The sequence below is a fragment of the Balaenoptera physalus genome, assembly GCF_965194825.1.
Source record: "Balaenoptera physalus genome assembly, chromosome: 20".
NCBI classification, from domain to species: Eukaryota; Metazoa; Chordata; class Mammalia; order Artiodactyla; family Balaenopteridae; genus Balaenoptera; species Balaenoptera physalus.
Window position 1 is genome coordinate 1946263 of NC_138901.1, and position 18763 is coordinate 1965025.

The 18763-nt window shown below is 50.6% G+C and overlaps 2 protein-coding genes across 18 annotated transcripts in view; one reads left to right on the forward strand and one right to left on the reverse strand.

Annotated features, from left to right (window-relative positions):
* Positions 1-14804, forward strand: part of ARSG (arylsulfatase G) — a 116532-nt gene extending 101728 nt beyond the window's left edge. For 14 of the 16 annotated variants that reach the window (XM_082441928.1, XM_082441933.1, XM_082441932.1 and 11 more), the window contains 3 exons: positions 171-291; positions 5735-5825; positions 13777-14804. In XM_082441928.1, the coding sequence (XP_082298054.1) occupies positions 171-291; positions 5735-5825; positions 13777-14051 (487 nt within the window). In that variant the 3' untranslated portion in view covers positions 14052-14804. Of the gene's footprint in view, positions 1-170; positions 292-5734; positions 5826-5901; positions 5998-13776 lie in introns of all 16 variants that reach the window. The other 2 variants (XM_082441927.1, XM_082441934.1) reach the window with 2 other exon arrangements.
* A 3-nt stretch (positions 14805-14807) lies between these two features.
* WIPI1 (WD repeat domain, phosphoinositide interacting 1) overlaps positions 14808-18763 on the reverse strand; it is a 31413-nt gene continuing 27457 nt past the window's right edge. The window contains exons 11-13 of one of the 2 annotated variants that reach the window (XM_082441937.1): positions 18524-18642; positions 18000-18100; positions 15118-15306 (exon numbers count right to left, since the gene is read on the reverse strand). In XM_082441937.1, coding sequence (XP_082298063.1) covers positions 15259-15306; positions 18000-18100; positions 18524-18642 — 268 coding nt within the window. In that variant the 3' untranslated portion in view covers positions 15118-15258. Of the gene's footprint in view, positions 15307-17999; positions 18101-18523; positions 18643-18763 lie in introns of both variants that reach the window. The other variant, XM_082441936.1, reaches the window with a different exon arrangement.

Sequence of the window (18763 nt, forward strand, 5' to 3'; positions counted from 1 at the left end):
TAGGAAATCCAGGTGGGGCCTGAAGGCGGAACAGGTAGGCAGAGGGGGCGGGCTGCATGGGAGGCTGCCGGGGCTCGGTCTGGGCTGGGCTGGGCGGCTCTTGACCCCAGCACGGCCAGGGAGAGAGCCTGGGGGCAGCTGGGGCCGACACTGTCTCCATCTTCCTGCAGCGTGCTGGACATCTTCCCCACCGTGGTGGCCCTGGCTGGGGCCAGCCTGCCCCGAGGCCGACGCTTTGACGGTCTGGATGCCTCGGAGGTGCTGTTCGGCGGGGCGCAGGCCGGGCACAGGGTAAGTGGAGGTGGCACGTGTCCCACCTGGGCTTCTCCAGAGGCGGGCCCCCTGCCCCTCATCGGGGCCTGGCTGCCTCTGTGCAAACAGAACCGTCGTCAGAAGATGCCTGCAGGTGGCCACTGGAGATGCAGTTTGTCAGCCGCCGAGGGGTGATTCCTTTGGGAGGAACGTGTCCTTCCGCTCCCCCCTTCTTCCCGAGTCAGTCCAGTTCATCAGTGCAGATTTCTGTGCGGCAGTTTTGGTGTAGGGTGGGCGTCCGTTGGGGCTTATTCCCTATACCGAATGACTTTTTTTCCCCTCACCATCATTTAATTTTCTGACATGCCCTCGGCACGCGGCACATTTTTGTTGGATGGGGTGCATGACCTGCGTCTGTGAGTTGTGTATCGTGGGGCTCCCCCGCCAGAACGGAAGCTTCCCAAGGTCAGGGAGCTCACCATGGAATTCTCAGAACACCTAACACAGGCTCTGGCGTCCGGCCAGCGTGCAATAAACGAGAACTGGATGAGCAAACAAATGAACGAAAGATGCCTGGGTGGCAGGGCCGGTCCTGGAGGGCTCAGCACACACACGGCCCTCCAGCCCCCAGGGTCCCCTCTTCGGGGTGCTCTGAAGCCCTCGGGGGCAGCGACAGCCAGGAAGTGTCAGGCCGGGTGGCCTTTCCCTGTCTTTCTGTGTGTTTTACTTTTGCCAAAAGGAAGAGGAAGTGGGAGGAGGGAAGGAGGCCGGCGGAACCCGGAGCTCTTCTGGAAGGCCCTGTGAGCCCGGCTCCTCAGTTAGGGACCCACACATCAAAGGGTTTATTTCTGGCTTTACTGCAGTCACATGGAAGTGAGTCAAATGTCCTGGGGCAGTTCCTGAGGCTGCCCTTCCCCACGGCCGGCGCACTGGTCCTGAGCGGCCACCAGGGCTTCTCCGCGATGCTCGGAGTGGCCCCTGGAGCAGGATGGCTCCTCCCGGCCTATCTGGCCCCCTGGAGCTGCAGACCCTTCCAGGCCGAGCCCTGCTCCCGCAGGACAACCAAGCAGGAAGGTGGCTTCCGCCTCTGGCTGGGAGTTCGCAGTATGTGACCCTGGGGGGTTATCGACGACGTCAGCGGAGAGATGCTCCCGCGTGTTTATGACCACGGCCGCGCGCAGAATGATCGGGGTCACCAGGAAGCGCTTCAAGGACTGTGGGCTCCTTGACGTTGTCCGTCCACGGGGGGAGGCCAGCTCCCGGGCGCGGAACTTCCGCTTCCAGACGGCAGAGAGCTCGCCGTCTTCCTCAAGCCGCCGCTTCCCGCGGACCCGCGGAGGCTCCGCTCGGGGCTTCGCGGCTGCTGGTCTGGGCCCCCAGGGGACTGGGCCCAGGGACCGGCAGGAGAGCCAGATACGAGCCGCAACACCGCCTGGGGTTTTCGTGGGGACGTGTGATGTGTGTGGGATACCCCGTGGCCCGGGAGGGGACAGCTGCCACTCGCCGCTCGCCCAGAGCTCTGGTGGCACCTTCCAGGGTAGAGGCACGTGGGCGCTGGCACCTGTGGGCCCGGCCCAGCCTCCCAGAAGACGGGACTCCTGCAGCGTTAGTCCAGACACCTTAGAGGTCAACGTAGGTCGCCGCTGGCCCCGGATTCAGCCGCTACGGAGACGGGAGTACGTTGTCTCGAGTCTGCTGGTGGAGGGCCAGGAGGGAAAAATACATGAGTGACTGTAGAAATATACACACCTATGCACACATATTCACGTGGGTACACACACACGAGCACACGTTCGCGTGCTTTTTGTCTTTGGTTTTTGGTTTTTGGTGCAGCATGCAGGATCTTAGTTCCCCGACCAGGGATCAAACCTGGCGCCCCCAGAGTTGAAGCGTGGAGTCTTAACCACGGACCGCCAGGGAAGTCCCTTGTTTTTGTTTTGGTATTCAGTAATCATTTATTGAGTAACTATCACGTGCAAGGCACTGTATCATTCTGGGACATCCAACTGTGTATAACAGCCTTAAAGGTTAGACTTAAACATTGCCACCTGTTTGGAGCATTCCTTAATACTCAAATTAGAATGTATTGATTAGTTCCCACAGCATACACATATATATTTTAATAAACACAGCTGTGTTCACCCTTAGGTATACGCTGGGCTTACAAGATTCGAGTATGGGTTGGTTTAGAAAACCATTCCAGTTTCAAGAAGCTCAAAGTAACTCCTAGACCGTCATCTCAAAACAATATGCAAAAAGTCTCAGCGGTTGGGTTCTTCCCTATTTTGCAAACGAGTAACGGAAAGTCGAAGAGCTGAAGCAACCTAGGGCCACGTAAGCCCTGGCACCCTCCCCAGGTCCTGCGCGGAGAGGTTTACAAGCAAATGCTGGGCTGTAGGTCTTCCTGCTGAGCGGTCTCACCACCCACTTCATGGACAGCTAGGGTCGCTGATGCCATGCTGGGTATTCCTGCACCTGCAGACCGTTCTGCTTCTGATCTGGAGGCGTCTGTGTCCAGGCAACGAGGGCAACCACAAAGGGGGAGAGGGGAGCGGGCAGGAGAGGGTGCACAGCCTGGGGGCAGGCATCCCACTCTAGGCTCGCCTGCTTCCCGGATGGAATTTGGAGGTTGCAGCACCACTGCTGGTCAAGTCCTACCTCAGCCCCAGGTTGCCATGACCGAGTCCAGAAACTGTCAGCCCAGGGAAGGCTTCTTAATGGCTCTGCATCTGTCCTGTCACGACCAGTCTGGGGCTGTGTGGTCATACAAGGCTTGGTCCATCCCTGGAGACCATACATTGTAGAAACGGAAGTCGGGTCTTGGTCTCTGCACCGCTGATCACTTCTCTTAGGGATAAGGGAGGCCCCCTAGTGGCAAAAGATGCTGTCCGGAGCGGCTGGCAGGAGGCTGACGGCCTTTGGAGACCTGGGTCTGTGCACCCCGACCTGAAGGGGTGGGAGACCCCTCCTTCTGGGGTGGGCACCAGCCTCCAGAGAGGTAAGGAGGTGCTCCCTGCTTGAAAAAGCAAAACAAAAGAAAACAAAGCAAACAGGTAAGAAAGGCAACCAAGAAGATGCAACATGTTTGCAGAAGATAAAGTTATCTTTGAAATTCGGACCGGGTGTCCTCTGGAGAGGAAATGTCTTCAGCTGTGATTCATGTGTAAATTTGCCAGCCTCCTTCCTATGTTGATATAAACAAGAACGCCATAATCGGTCTGCTCAGAGGGGAAAAGAAGGGCATATACGAGTTCTCCAAAATCCATCCGCCCTCCTGAGAGCGAGCCATTCTGCTTGCTCTTGGATTCTGGAAGTGGCGCCTGGTAACACCAAATGAATGTCCAGCACACGGCAGCCCCCGCCTATGGAATTTCTGTTTCTGTTACTGAGCCATAATGTCAATGGCTCGAACCCGCGGGCCTGGACTCCCATCTCCTGGATGTCTGAGTACATCCTAGATCTGTTGACAATAGATTTCCCAAGTCCCCCACTTCCTGCCCTCTCCAGAAGGAAACAAAACAGCCTCCTGTGGTGAGAGGCTTGGCTTCCTTCAGGGTTGGAAGAAGTGAGGGTTTTGAGTTACGACTTCTCTTCCTGTTTGGAAGGGGCCTGCTGTCATCACGCCGGCTGGGGACCTGGCAGGCCCTGTCACGAGAGCACGGAAGCAGCAGGTGTGGGAGGAGCCCCACCCCCGCTGGCATCCTTTCAGAGCCGGGAAACTTGGGGGGACAGCTGTTTACCGCTCCAACAGATGTTTCTCATTTTTTTTTTTTTTTTTTTTTTAGCTCCATGGAAACTTTGAATCACGTAAGCGCCTTTCCAGTGATATATATCGGTCATGATTCATACCAAGGCGGTCTCACGTTTCCAGCCCAAAGCCACCAACTTACCAAGGATGCTGGTCATTTATTTTCTACCACACCTTGTCCTTGGGAACGCTGAACTAGGTGTTTCCATTCTGGAGGGTGATTCTTTTTATTTTTTTATTTGGGGGGCCACGCCACTTGACTTGCAGGATCTTAGTTCCCCGACCAGCGATCGAACCCGTGCCCCCTGCAGTGGAGCGTGGAGTTGGAAGGTGATTCCTTCATTGATGACTTGCTCGGTCTGAGTGCGGTAGGACAGAGTCAAAGGTAATCTGTGTTTGGAGGGAAGGCCGTGCCCAGTTCTGGAGAAATCACACGGAGACGCCCTCACGTGAGAGTCAGAGAGTCGACTGGATGCTGAAGAAGCTGTTTTTCAAAGAGATCCAAGGATCACCACCAATCTGTGTCAGGCTCCCTGGGAATATTTCTAAAACATGCAGATCCCAGGCCCCGTCTTGACCCTGAGGGGTGGGGCTCAGGCGGGGGCCGGCCTCCTGGGTGGGTGACCCCTGCTGTCACAGAGGGACCCGCACTTAGAAGGACCCTGTGTTTGCTTTAAAGCACATGTGCTGTGGCCACCTTGAAATTCTTAATTTTGTGTGTGTGTGTGGGGGGGGTAGTAATTAAAAGAAAATAGCTTTTTAAGAAATTTATTTTGGGACATCCCTGGTGACGCAGTGGTTAAGAATCCGCCTACCAAGGCAGGGGACACAGGTTTGAGCCCTGGTCCGGGAAGATCCCACATGCCGCGGAGCAACTAAGCCCGTGCGCCGCAACTACTGAGCCTGCGCTCTAGAGCCCGCGAGCCACAACTACTGAGCCCACGTGCCACAACTACTGAAACCCACGTGCCTAGAGCCCGTGCTCCACAGCAAGAGAAGCCACCGCAATGAGAAGCCCGCGCACCTCACCGAAGAGTAGCCCCTGCTTGCCGTAACTAGAGAAAGCCTGCGCGCAGCAACGAAGACCCAACGCAGCCAAAAATAAATAAATAAATGAATAAAAATTTTAAAAGAAAAGGAAATTTATTTTTCTGAAGTATAGTTGATGTACAATGTTGGGTTAATTTCTGCTGCACAGCAAAGTGATTCGTTTATACACGTATATACATTCTTTTTCATATTCTTTTCCATTATGGTTTGTCACAGGATATTTAGTATAATTCCTTGTGCTATACAGTTGAAATTCTTAATTTTTGGACAAGGTTTCTCTCATTCTCATCTTGCACTGGACCCTGCAGATGACATGGCTAGTACTGGCCTAGGAATCCAAGCAGAGCTGTAACCCACTCCGATTAATTGACTAGCAAAACAGCTCTTTCACACAGGCTCCCGGGAGTTGGATGGTGTAGACCACAGGCCTGTTTCTGTCTGTGTTTGGGGCTGGGCTGGGTGTCAGAGGGTGGGTTTGGCGGGTGATGGGGAACAGGGACGCTACAAAGAAAGTAATGCTGAGACTTCCCTGGCGGTCCAGTGGTTAAGATTCTGCGCTTCCAATGGAACTAAGATCCCGCGTGCCGCGCAGCGCGGCCAAAAAAAAAGAAAAAAGAAAGTAATGCTTTCCAGGGAGCCTCTAGCATGGTTTTCTTATTTGTAAGCCCTGCCCCCCTTTCCCAGGTGCTGTTTCACCCCAACAGTGGGGCGGCCGGAGAGGACGGAGCCCTTCAGACTGTCCGCCTGGAGCAGTACAAGGCCTTCCTCGTCACCGGTGAGTTACTGAGGGGCCCTGTCCCACCCGGACTCTCGCTCAGGCCTCCAGGATGATGGGGGCTGCCCCCTTTCAGGGTGCACTCAGCATCTCCGACGGTGCCGCCCCAAACACGGGCCCAGGAGGAGGGCTCAACACGCAAGGGCCCTGCCCAGGTCCTCTGCACCTACAGGTACGCTAATAAGGCCTTTCTGCTGTTCGCCTAGGTCTCCAGCCAGCTCAGAGCTGGTCCAGCACATCCACAACGTCCACTTTTTCACGTGAAAAGCATTTCATCCCACGGTTATGCTTTCAATGCCAGTCTGGCTGAACATTCAGTGGGAGCTTAGAGATATTTTGAAGCAAGAGACTGTTTCAGAAAATAGATGTTAGAGGTCTATTTAGCAAACCCAAGTCTCTCTCCTTCTTGGCTCACCCTGTGACCGTCTTAAAGGTATATTTTAGAAAAGTGATAGCAGATCAGCATGGTTCTCAAAGTCTTGCAATGGCTTTTTGCTTCCAACTGAATTTGGACTCCCTCCACCCTGGGTCCCTATACTTTCCTAGTCTTAGTTCTCCAAGAGCGACGGTCCTTTTCCTTGGCCTCCAGATTAAAATCCCTCTCAGCTTTTAAGGCCACCTGCATTGTAGAACTTCTCGTCTTCCCAGCTGGGTAGGATATGGAGAACTCCGGTATTTACCACATTCTGCCATACATGCCAGTTATTTAAGTACATCTTTTATTTCTTCTAGTAGCTTTAAGCTCTCTAAACTCAGCCTCTGTAAGCTCTTTAATCGTTGTTGTCTTGACATGCTTGGCACAGAATCTTGCATCTGGTAGGAACCCTAACACTTTTTTATAATGAATGAAAAACAAGCTCCCCCCAACGCCCCACACCCCCCCAAAAAAAACCCTCACCCAAATCTGGGATCTGATGTGGATTCCAATTTGATTCAGTTATTTATTTTTTTTAACTCAATTTCTTTTTTTTAAATGAATTTATTTATTTATTTATTTATTTAATTTATTTATTTTTGGCTGTGTTGGGTCTTCGTTTCTGCGCGCAGTCTTTCTCTAGTTGCGGCGAGCGGGGGCTACTCTTCGTTGCCGTGCACGGGCTTCTCATAGGGGTGGCTTCTCTTGTTGTGGAGCACGGGCTCTAAACACACGGGCTTCAGTAGTTGTGGCTCTCGGTCTCTAGAGCGCAGGCTCAGTAGTTGCGGCGCACGGGCTTAGTTGCTCCACGGCATGTGGGATCTTCCCAGACCAGGGCCCGAACCTGTGTCCCCTGCGTTGGCAGGCGGATTCTTAACCACTGTGCCACCAGGGAAGTCCTGATTCACTTATTTAAGGTTAGAGCTTTCCAAAGAATTATATAATAAAGAAGAAAAATTTATTTGCCCTGAGGGTGAATAAGTGACCCCCAAAGAAAATGTGGCATAAAAACCAAACAAGTTCTTTGAGTTCATCACTTGAAGGATATTAAAAATGCCACAAGAATCTTCGACTTTCCAAGACCTAAAGTGCAAACCAGTGAGATGTTTGTTATTCTTTCAGATGGAAAGTGTCTAGATTACAGCCCTTACATTACTCTGTCTCAGAGGTATGGTCTCTCCAGGCTGAGTTAATTTCAGAAGTCATAACCCAGCCAGAAAGCCCTTGTCTTCACGGTGCTGGGATCATAAACGCTACTATGAAGTAATAGGACTGTTTGAAATGATCACAGTCAGACAGGAATTATGATACCCAGGGGAGGTCTGTTCTTCTGAGGCATCAGCAAACTCCCAGGAAAGTTAGCAAGGGAAGAATGGAAATCTCAACAGATGGGAGGCAAATAGGATGAAATAGGATGAAGCCTGGATGTACTCTGATTCCTCCTTTCCCCCACCCCCGTCCCTGAAAATCTGCGTGCTAGTTACATAAAACTGCTTTGGGATAAGTGAGGTGAACTGACATCTACTCCATTAGATCAGAGAAAGATGTGTGTGTCCCTCTATGATGAGGGTGTGATTTTTGGGGTCGTGAACTAGGAGCAGCTTTAAAAGGCAGCTAGTCTGTTTTGGTGTGTGGCCCAGAATTAAGTGATCTTATTGTTTTTTCCTTTTTCAAAAGAGTAATTGAGGGAAACTTTACACACAGTGAAAGCCACAGACCTAAACGGCATGATTTGATGAGTTATTATAAATGTATATACTTGCATAAGGACCCTCTTAATGCTGTGAATTACATAGATTGGTTTTCAGATGTTAGGTCAACTTTACATTCCTGGATAAATTCAGTTGTGATGTATTCTTCTTTTTATATATTGATGGATTTGATTTGCCGAGATTTTGTCTGTGATTTTCCTTTCCTGCAATGTCTGTGTCGGGGTTAGGTATCAGGGTTTTGCTAACCTTGGGAAATTAGTTGGGAAGTGTTCCTTTCTCTATTTTCTGGAAGGGGCTATAGGAGATTGGTATTATTTCTTTCATGTCTGATTGAATTCATCTGTGAAACTCTTTGGACCTGGAGGTTTCTTGATGGAAAAGTTCTTGGTTATCAACTTAATTTCTTTAATAGGTATAGGGCTATTCAGATTTTTAATTTCTTCTTGTATCAGCTTTGGTAAGCTGTTAAAATAATTTGTCCATTTCATCTGAGTTGTCAAATTTACTGGCCTAAAATTGTTCATAATATTCCCTCATTATCCTTTTAATTAATCTTTAATGAAGCAACTTTTATCTCTGTTAATTTCCTTTATCGTTTTCTATGTCATGATTCCTGCTTTTATTTCCATTCCTTCTTTACTTACTTTACTCTCCTTATTCTAGTTTACTAAAGAGGACATTTATATAATTAATTTTAAACCTTTCTCATGTTCAAATATAAGCGTTTATAGCTACAGTTTTCCCTTTAAGCATTGCTTTATCTGTATCTCCCAAATTCTGTGTTTTACTTTCATTATCTAGTTGGAAATATTTTCTAGTATCTTGTCTAATTTCTTCCTTGACTCATAGGTCATTTAGAAAGCTGTTGCTTAATTTCCAAATTTTGGGGGCCTTTTTTAGCTCTCTTATCTTTGTCATTTCTAATTTAATTTTATTGTGATCAGAAAACACACTCTGGAAGTTTTCAATCTTTTGAAACTTACTGAGACTTATTTTATGGCCCTGCAGATGGTCTGTCTAGGTGAACATACCATGTGGAAGTGAAGCAAATGTGTATTCTGCAGTTCTTGTGTATAATGTTCCACAAATTTCAATCAGGTGGAGGTGTTGATAGTTGTTTAGATCATCTATATCCCTCCCGGCTTTTTGTCTAGCTGTTCTATCAATTATTGAGAGAAGCGTTTTAAAAATCTCCATTTAGGATGTAGATTGTCTATATTTCCCTTTAGTTTTGTCTTCCTTAAAAACTGACTCTTGATCCTTGTGAAATATCCCTCGTTATCTTGGTACTCCATATCGTGAAGTATGTTTTGTCTAATGTTAACATAGCCACTCCAGTTTCCTGTGCTTACTGTTTGTGTAATATATCTATTTTGTTCCTTTCAACTCAACTGCTTTTATATTTAAAATGCATCTCTGTAGGCAGGAAAGAAAGGAATCTTGCTTTTTCACCCAGTTTGATAAGGCTCTGCTTTTTAACTGGAGAGTTTTGACCATTTGCTTTTCTCTATATAAGACCATTTCATCAACAAATAGAGGTGGTTTTACTTTTTCCTCCCCAGTCTGCATGCCTTCTGTTTCTGGGTCTTGCCTAATTTCTCTGGCTAGAACCTCCAGTACAATGTTGAATAAAAGTGATGACAGTGGACATTCGTGTCTTGTTCTTGATCTTAGGGAGAAAGCTTTCAGTCTTTCCTCACTAAGTATGATGTTAGCTCTGGGTTTCCCACAGATAATTTTTATCAGGTTGAGGAAGTTCCTTTTTATTCCTAGTTTCTTGAGTGTTTATATCATGACAGAGTGTGGGATTTTGTCAAATGCTTTTTCTGCATCTATTGAGATGATCATGTTTTTGTCTTTTGTTCTATGAATATACATTGCTTTACACTGACTGATTTTCATATGTTGAACCAACCTTGCATCCGTGGGATAAATCCCACTTGGTCATGGTGTATAATCCTTTTTTTTTTTTTTTTTAAAGATTTATTTATTGATTGATTAATTGACTGATTGATTGCTATGTTGGGTCTTCGTTTCTGTGCTAGGGCTTTCTCTAGTTGCGACAAGCGGGGGCCACTCTTCATCGCGGTGAGCAGGCCTTTCACTATCGCGGCCTCTCTTGTTACGGAGCACAGGCTCCAGACGCGCAGGCTCAGTAGTTGTGGCACACGGGCCCAGCCGCTCCGCGGCATGTGGGATCCTCCCAGACCAGCGCTCGAACCCGCGTCCCCTGCACTAGCAGGCAGACTCTCAACCACTGCACCACCAGGGAAGCCCTATAATCCTTTTTATATGCTGCTGAAATCAGTTTGCTAGTATTTACCGAGGTTTTTTTGTATCTCTATTGTCTGCAAGCCAGGGAAGAGAACCCTCGCCAGAAACCAAATTTTCAAGAACCTTGATCTTGGACTTGTAGCCTCCAGAACCGTGAGAAGATAAATTTCTATTATTTAAGCCACCCAGTCTATGGTATTTTGTTATGGCAGCCTAGGCTGACTAAAACAGCATTTTAAGGCTTCTCCATGTCTTTTCATGGCTTGAGCTTATTTGTTTTCAATGCTGAATAAAATATTCTCTTGCCTGGACGTACCACAGTTTATTTATGCATTCACTCACTGAAGAAAGTCTTGCTTGCTTCCAAGTTTTCACAATTATGAGTAAACCGTTTTGACAGTTATGCTGTAAACATCCACGTGGGGGTCTTTTTGTGGACATAAACTCATTTGAGTAAATAACAAGAAGTGTGACTGCTAGATCGTACGGTTAGAGTGTATTTAATTTTGTAAGAAACCACCCAGGCGTCTTGCAAGGTCGTGGCACTGTTCCGCATCCCCCCCAGCAGTGAACGACAGTTCCTGCTGCCCCACAGCCTCAACAGCATTCGGTGTCGCCACTGTTTGTCGTTTTGGCCACTCTAATAGGTGTGTCGTGGGGTCTTATTCAGTTTGCAACCACTGATGACGTACAGCGTTGCACACCCTTGCATATGCTTGTCCGCTAACTGCGTGTCTCCTTTGGTGAGGTGCCGTTCAGGTTCTCCTTCTCACCATCCTGATTGTTGAGATCGAAGAGTCCTTTGTGTATTTTGGATAACAGCCCTTTGTCAGATATGCCTTGTGAAAAAATGTTCTTCTCGTCTGTGGCTTGACTTCTTGTTCTCTTGACAGGGTCTTTCTCAGGGTCTCTGAGCTTCCTTGATCTGCGGTTTGGTGTCTGACATGAATTTGGAGGAAATCTCAGTCATCATAGTTGCATAGATTTCTTCTGTTCCTTTCACTCATTCTTCTCTTTCTAGGGTTCCCGTTACACTTTTTGTAGTTTCCTCACAGTTCTTGGATATTCTGCTCTGCGTTTTGCAGATTTTTTTCCCTCTTTGCTTTTCAACTTTGGAAGCTTCTTTTGAGATACCCTCAAGCTCAGAGATTCTGTCCTCAGCCGTGGAATCTAGGAACGAGCCCATCAAAGGCATTCTTATTCTTATTTCTGTTACAGTGTTTTTGATCACTGGCGTTTATTTTTTTCTTTTTTCTTAGGATTTTCATCTAAAAGATGACTCCCACCCCCCCATGGGGTTTTTAACTCTTAGACTCACCCACACTGAGCCTCCCGCCATTTGTTAATCACAGTTCGGGTTTTCCTACCAGGGCACTGGTTCCCAGAGGTGCCTGCTTGTGGGTTTCTGCTCTGGTATGTTGTGATTCTCTGTATTCACCTGTCTGTCTCCAGTTTGGGGGGCAGAGGTTTGCCCTGTGACCTCACTTCTCTGATGGATCTAAGAAGAGTCACTGACATTTTAGTTTTGTTCAGCTTTTTAGTTGTTAGGATGGAGGGCTGACTTCCAAAGCTCCGAATGCTGGACCAGAAACTAGAAGTTTCCTATTGAGTTGTTTTTAAAAACTGGACATTGTGTGTGATGCATTGTAGAGATTCTGACTTTCAGTCTGAGGAGTGTTGACTTTGGTTCTCACGGGCAGTTAATTACTGCCTAATCCCCTTAAACTTGAGGAGGCTTGATTTTATGCTTTGTCAGAACTGGGCTCTGTTGGATTTTAACCTTAATCTTAGGTAAACGCCTTCATTCCGGGATACAGTCTTTACTCCTAGCATGAACCTTTTGGGACTTCAATGGAAAACATGAAGTGTTTATCAAGCCTTTCTAACTTAACAGAATTCACACTCTAAATTCTACCTTCCCTGCACTGGGTAGCACAGAAATGCGCGCTGGGCTCTTCAGACTTGTAGCTGTTGCTAGAATCTGTGCATGCCCAGCTCAGGGGTCAGCCAAGGTTTTGAAGGGAGTTTATTTGCAGATCTTAAGCCTTCCCCTCTCCGGCTCTCTCCTTCCCAGGATTTTGCCCACCAATTTTCATCTGTGGTGGCAGCTCTGAACTCTGTCCCCTGACACCTCATGCCAAAGAGACTGCAGCCCCCTCCTGGGGCTTTAGCTGCTCCACGCTGCTCTGACTGGGTGGGTAGGGGGGTGTCCCCAGGGGAAAACACTTAAACACAGACCCCGCCCCGTGCGGCCTCCTGCTTTCAAAAATCAAATTCCTTTCTGCCTGCATGGATGATTTTCTGGTGCCTTCAATTGGTTGGGTTTTTTCCGTATGTTGCCTAGAACTTAAAATTGTCATCTATGGGAGGATGAGTTTTATGTGAGCTACTCCACTATTCCCTTAAGTGGAAGCCTTTAATTTTTATAAGAGGAGTCAGTCCCCACCTTCGCTTGACTGATTGCCAGAGCTCACGTCACCTCTGTTTATTGGCAAAGAAGAAGAGCCAACTTCAGCTCCAAACACTAGGCAACGACTCTCTCTCTGTTGGACAAACTGAAATCCATCCCAGGAGGAGAAGCAATACCAGAGGGCTTCCTGAAGGCGGCGTGATCTACCCATTCTTCCCTCTCAGTGTTTCACATTTTACGTTTCTGTTCAGATTGGCCCAGAGTGAAAGCTGCGTCCTCCCGTGGTGTGACAGTGGCTCCTTCGTGGAGATTTGCTTTTACTGAGTTGCACTTGGGCTTCAGGCTCTCAGCTTGTAGCGGGGGGTGGGATAGAAAGTTGTCAGCTGGACCGTCCTCATCACACAGCTGTGCTTTTCGTAAGGATGCTGTCGAGCGTTCCATCCCACAGGGTCCCCTGTAGGAGGGGCCGGTGGAAAAAATTCTCTCACCCCTCAGGGCTCTGCTTCCCCCTGAGCGGCTGGTGAACGTCTACCTTGTTCACGTTTCCCTGCTAAGGGGACCAGAGGCAAAGGAAGTGTTCAGGATTGCCTGTGTGTCCCAGGGCTGTCCTCTGCCTGAATTCCTTTTGTTGATATAATTATATTGTATTTATTCCTGTCAGAAGTCTTAACTACTTTTAGTACGGAAAAGGGGGGGAAAAAAAGTCATCTGAATCATTAACAGCCAAGGAGGCGGCCATCGCTCCAAACGTTTTCGTCACCCGTCTTCGGGGACCGCCGTAACAGCCAGATTCTAACTCAGACAAGAAGCTGAACCGCAGCCTAAAGGGAAACGACTTCCCTGGCCTCCCTGCCTAATTTGCCAAATTGAGTGTCCTGTGGACTCAAGAAATCAATTTTCAAAAGACACATTTACTCCCAGAGGGTAGAGGGGACAGATACTTGAGTCAGTGTCTTAGCGGCTCTGAGGCAAGTCCCAGGAGGAGGTCCGGATGGTTCTGGATGACGGAGCATCACGGATGCTCGAGGCAGTTGCTCTGGCAGGGAGCGCGGTCGCTGCAACACTGGAGTCCTGCTGTGTTTGCACTCGCTTGTAATCTGGCGCTGGGCTTGACGGGGTCTCTGTTGTCACCCGCTCCAGGTGGGGCCAGAGCCTGCGATGGCAGCGTCGGGCCCGAGTGGCACCACGAGCCCCCCCTCATCTTTAACCTGGATGGTGATGTCGCAGAAGCCGCGCCTCTGGAGCGGGGCAGTGCCGAGTACCAGAGGGTGCTGCCCGAGGTCAGAGCGGCTCTCTCGGGGGTCCTTGAAGACATTGCCGGCGACAACATCTCCCGGGCGGATTACAGTCAGGACCCTTGCGTGGCTCCCTGCTGTAATCCCCACCAAACCGCCTGCCGCTGCCAGGCCGCGTGACGGAAATCCCGGGAAGCGAGACGGGCGGGCTCGCATCCCGACTGCGGTTTTGCCCACTTCGCAGTGATGTGTGCTTTAAAAATGAGGCTCAGAAGTTTGTTTTGAAGCCACCATTCCGTGTCCCCCCCCCGCCCCGTCCCTTCCGCGTGCCGGCTTGAGGGCATGCCGAGCCCGAGCTGTAAGAAAAGGCACCTGGGCTTTGGAGTCAGGAGTCAGACCAGGTCCAAGCCCCAGCTTTTGAACTTGGGCAGTTATTTAACCTAACCCGCAGGATGATCTTGAGGATGAAACGGGTGATACGTGAAAGCGCCTGCCTGGCACGTGACGTGACACCGAGCAGGCACTCGATACGTTTTAGTTGCCGTTTTGTTTTACACGCGCCCAGTTCTGCCGGTCGTTTGAACAGAGGCGCATCACAGCTGGCGTCCAGAGCAGCACCTCGCCGTCTTCCACAGGCGCACAGATCACCTGGGAGCTTGTGACCGTGCACACTCTGACCAGGTGGGCTGGGGGCCCTGAGGGGCTCCGTGTCTGGGAAGCTCCCCAGGGGGACGCTGTGAGCAGCACGGGGGGTGCAGACCTGACAAGGTGAGAGCTGCTTCCAGGTCACGAGCAGCAGGGCCCACAGAAGTCCGCGGCCCTCCCCACCTGCCACCACCCCGTGCGACAGGTCAAACGGCTGTATTTGAAAGATTTTAGGGGTGCTTCCTGCTTTCTGAAACCACAAAGAAGTAAAGTTTTAAAGCCTCAAAAGTGATTGCCATGGTTTTATTATCAGTGTCCTAAATGGGACTGAAAGGTCATAAATGATTTATTCCAATCACTGCAAAAACCTTTTGCCTGGCTAAAATAGCCTCTCTCTCTATGTCGTATACAAGAAATACCGTTCAGAGAGATTCTCCTGTAAGTACATTTTTACGCAGCATACGCTTTCGAAAGGATGCTCTTTGTAATATAAAATTAGGGTTGTAGACCAAGATGGTTCGCCCACGTGGGCGCTCTGGCTGGGACACACTTGCAACAACGGCAGGACGTGGGTTCGCAGCAGCTCCCGCACCCACCGGCCACCGGGGCTGAGAAGAGCCTGCTGGGCAGCAAGCCGCGTCCCGGGTTCCTGACCCCCCATTCTGCTCACACAACCGCACGCCTTGCATCCGCCTTCCCCGGCGTCTCCAAAACCGCCTGGCAGGGGCGGCCCTGCTGCTCATCAGGACTGCTTCGTTTTGCCCTTCTGATCGCCGCGGCACAAGATTATCTACCGAAATCAAAACAGAATGGCCTTACTCTTTCCGGGAAGGGGCTGGCGGGCAGGCTGCACCGCCAGCAGACCTGTGCCCACGCGGGGGGGCGGCGGGGGCAGGCCGGGCCCGGCACAGCTTTCCCGCCTGTCTGTCCACAGGCCGACCCTCGCGTGTGGTCACGGAAGAGTCACCCGTCTTCTTTAGGTGTAGACGAGGTGGCACAGTTTCTGAAAATACTTTTTGTGAAAATATATGTGTGTATTGATATGTATATGGGTTGCTTTTTGTTTTCTGTTTATTTTTTTTAAGGCTCATCTTACTTGTAAACACAGACTGCTAAATCACCATGAAAATGTCAGTAAATACCCTTGGTCCCAAGAGTAAGACGAATGTCAGAATATATGCAGACTTGTCAAGGTTGGCTTGTTACTGAAACCAAAGCTACTCCCTTCCTGAATACAGCATCCTTCTAAGGGACCAGAAATGATCAATTCCGTTTTCTCTCATTGTGCTTGGAGCAAAGTAAATCCCGAGGAGATGGGAGGGATCATACCCAGGTTAGTGTCAGTATAGCTGAAAAAGAAGACCAGCAGTGATGACCCAGCGGGCCCCTCCGGAGATTATGCGAGCAAACCTAGGCTCGTGTCCGGGAGAAGCTGGGACCCCAAGATCCGTCAGGATCCCGGAAGGTGTTAAGGAATGTGGGGAGAGATGAGGATTCTGGACAGATGTTTGCAACAGGCATGAGAGTTCAGAACCGAGGCAGAGAGAGGAAGTTGCTTAGCGTCTCCAGCGGACTCTTACTGCCAGTGAGGACATGACTAATATGGTCCCTCTTGCGAGAACATCCCGGGGGCACTCAGGCCCCTGATCCTTGTGCGCTGAGATGCAGAAGCCCACCCGCTACCCCATCGCTCTGCCTGCAGGCATGAGGGCAGGGCTGGGGTCTGATGGTCTCCGAGACCCCTACCACCGGCGCTGCACACGGGGGCTGCTCCGAAATTGCTAGGGCCTAGCGACCGTTCTGGGGAAGCTCGTTCAGTGATCGACACTCAATGGCAGGAAGCCTTCCTTCTACATAAATAAAAATCGACGCAGTTTAAACCCACTTCCACTCATTTGGTCCTTACGAGGGAGACAGGACGACTGGCTTGTACCAGGCTTCCTGGCACCGAATAAGCAAACAGGCCTTTCATTTTAGTGCTAGTTCTTAAGCGTCTCCAATTTTTTTTTTTTAACTCCAAATGATCTGCATGGTGTACGTATTATCTGATACAGGTTTTCTTTGGCAAGGGATCACCTTCTGAATGCCGATATCCAAATTCTGTAAATACAAGAGGTTTCGAGGTCTACTCTGATTACAGTTAAGTATCTAACAATCTAATAATCTTTTATAGCAGTCACAGACTTTTACCAAAATTGCTGATTCCATTACATTCCACATGTATACCCACTGCATCTGACCTGCTCTGGTTCCCGGAAGATACAACTTCAGATAAATGACCACCAACTTTTGGGGGGTGGACAGAAAAGCCCCGCTATAGCGAGTAGGGGCAAGAGAACCCAAAAGCAAAACAACTGGTCTCTTGGGAGGTCTACTGGGAGACGTTTTTAAATGTATAATTAGTATTTTTAAGAATGACTGCTTTCCACCCCTAAAATGTAAACTTTACTGGTTGGCACTGTATTTGACAACCTATTAAAAGCCAGAAATGCCAATCTTAAGCTGCAACCCACAGAGCCCTTTGGGAAGTCAGGAACACGGCCCTGCAGTCCTGCACGAAGGGTCCCACAGCAGCTTTTGTTTTTCTTTTACTAGACTTACTAGATTGTCCTATGGATCTCTGCAAGAGAAAGCCAGACCCGCACTCCATCCTTTGGCAAATGGAATCCAACTGACCCAGAATCATGACCAAGAGAAAACACTGCAGCCCAAGATCTATGCCCAATGGCTACTTCTCTCTGCTTCCAGGAGGGACTGTCAGCTGACTCTCCAAGCCTTGGCCTAAACACTGCTTCCGTCTCGAAACGACTTCAAGTGGACCGTCTGGGCTGTTTTCCGACTGAAGCTCCTAAGAGGGGTCCCTATGTTGCCCTGAACGGAAGCTTGAAGAATCAGAAGCAGGGGGACAAGCTTCTCTCCACCCCAGGCTGCTGAGAGGAGGCACGCCCAGCGCCCGGCTAAGCCTGGGCGCTCGCTGCCAGGAGGGCTGAAGCAGGACGCTGGGGAGCCCGGCCAGAGGCGCCCGGGGGGCTTCCCACCGCCGCTCCGCTCTCCGAGTGGCTGCTAAGTAACAGGGGTCGGTCCCGCCAGAGCCGGAGGAGGGCGAGGGCCCAGCCCTGTCGGAGCGTTACCTTCAGCATCACAAGAGCAGCGAGACTCTGCTCAGAGCACCTCAGGAACCGCGGGAAACTAAGAGCTTAGGCGGACAAGTTTCTCCCTGTGAGCAGCAGAGAGAGTGCCAAAGAAGCAAAGGCAAGGGGTCCGGGCCTCTGAACGCGGGGGGGCCGCCAAGGCTCCCTGGGCGGGTACGTGGATACCCTAACACTGTCGGGGGGGCTAGTCTGGGGGCCTGAGGCTTCCCGGGTGTTAGGGGAGGAGCAGCTGTTACAGACGGGACAGCAGGGAAATGACTCGGCCCCGCGCACAGGCGCGGCTCCTGTCTACGCGCGCGGACTGGCGCCCTTAGGGGTTCCCGACGCTCACAGGCGGGAACTCGTTCTCGTCATCGAGACACACCGGCCCCGCCGCAAACTCGTGTTCGGGGATGACCTCTCCTCGGAGCGCCCCGCCATCCTCAGAATAACCTGGAAACCAACAGTGAGACGTGAGAGAAGCCACGGGGTCTGTTCTTAGGCCGCGACCCCGGGGCCGGGCCCCAGCAAAGCGAGCTCCCGGGGCCCGCGGGACACACCGCGCTTCCGACGAGTCCAAATCCTCACCGGTTACGGCCCGAAGCCCCCGGGCGGCTGGTCTCCTCCACCCGCCCGCCCCCGGCTCCTCCAGCTTTCCACCTGATTACAAACCGTCCAGGAGGCAAAGGGTTCCCACTACTTGTTGGGGAGGCGACCACTGGGGGCTCTGCCGGCCCTGTTCTGGGACCCGCGTTTAAGGCTATGCCCACGGCCTCATCTGGAGGAGACACGTGGTTCGGGGGAGCGCTCCGTCCACAGGCAGTGGTGACGGGAGAAGAGGGCCGCTGTCACACAGGTCCCCCCGTGCCCACTCACCTGGCACCGTGGAGGCTGCAGATGGGCTTGGTCTGGCTACAGTTGCTGCATAAGACTGAGGTAATGAAGGTCTGAGGTCATTTTCTTTATTCTCGTCGGCAGTTCCTGAGCCAAGCAAGCTAATTGCAGCGATGAAGGGGGGGAAGGAAGAGACAAAGAGGTCACCTCACGCCCAGGACGCTTCCAACAGGCAGAGCACCCGGAAGCCCGTGCTGGGCCCCTGGTGTTCAGGGCATACAC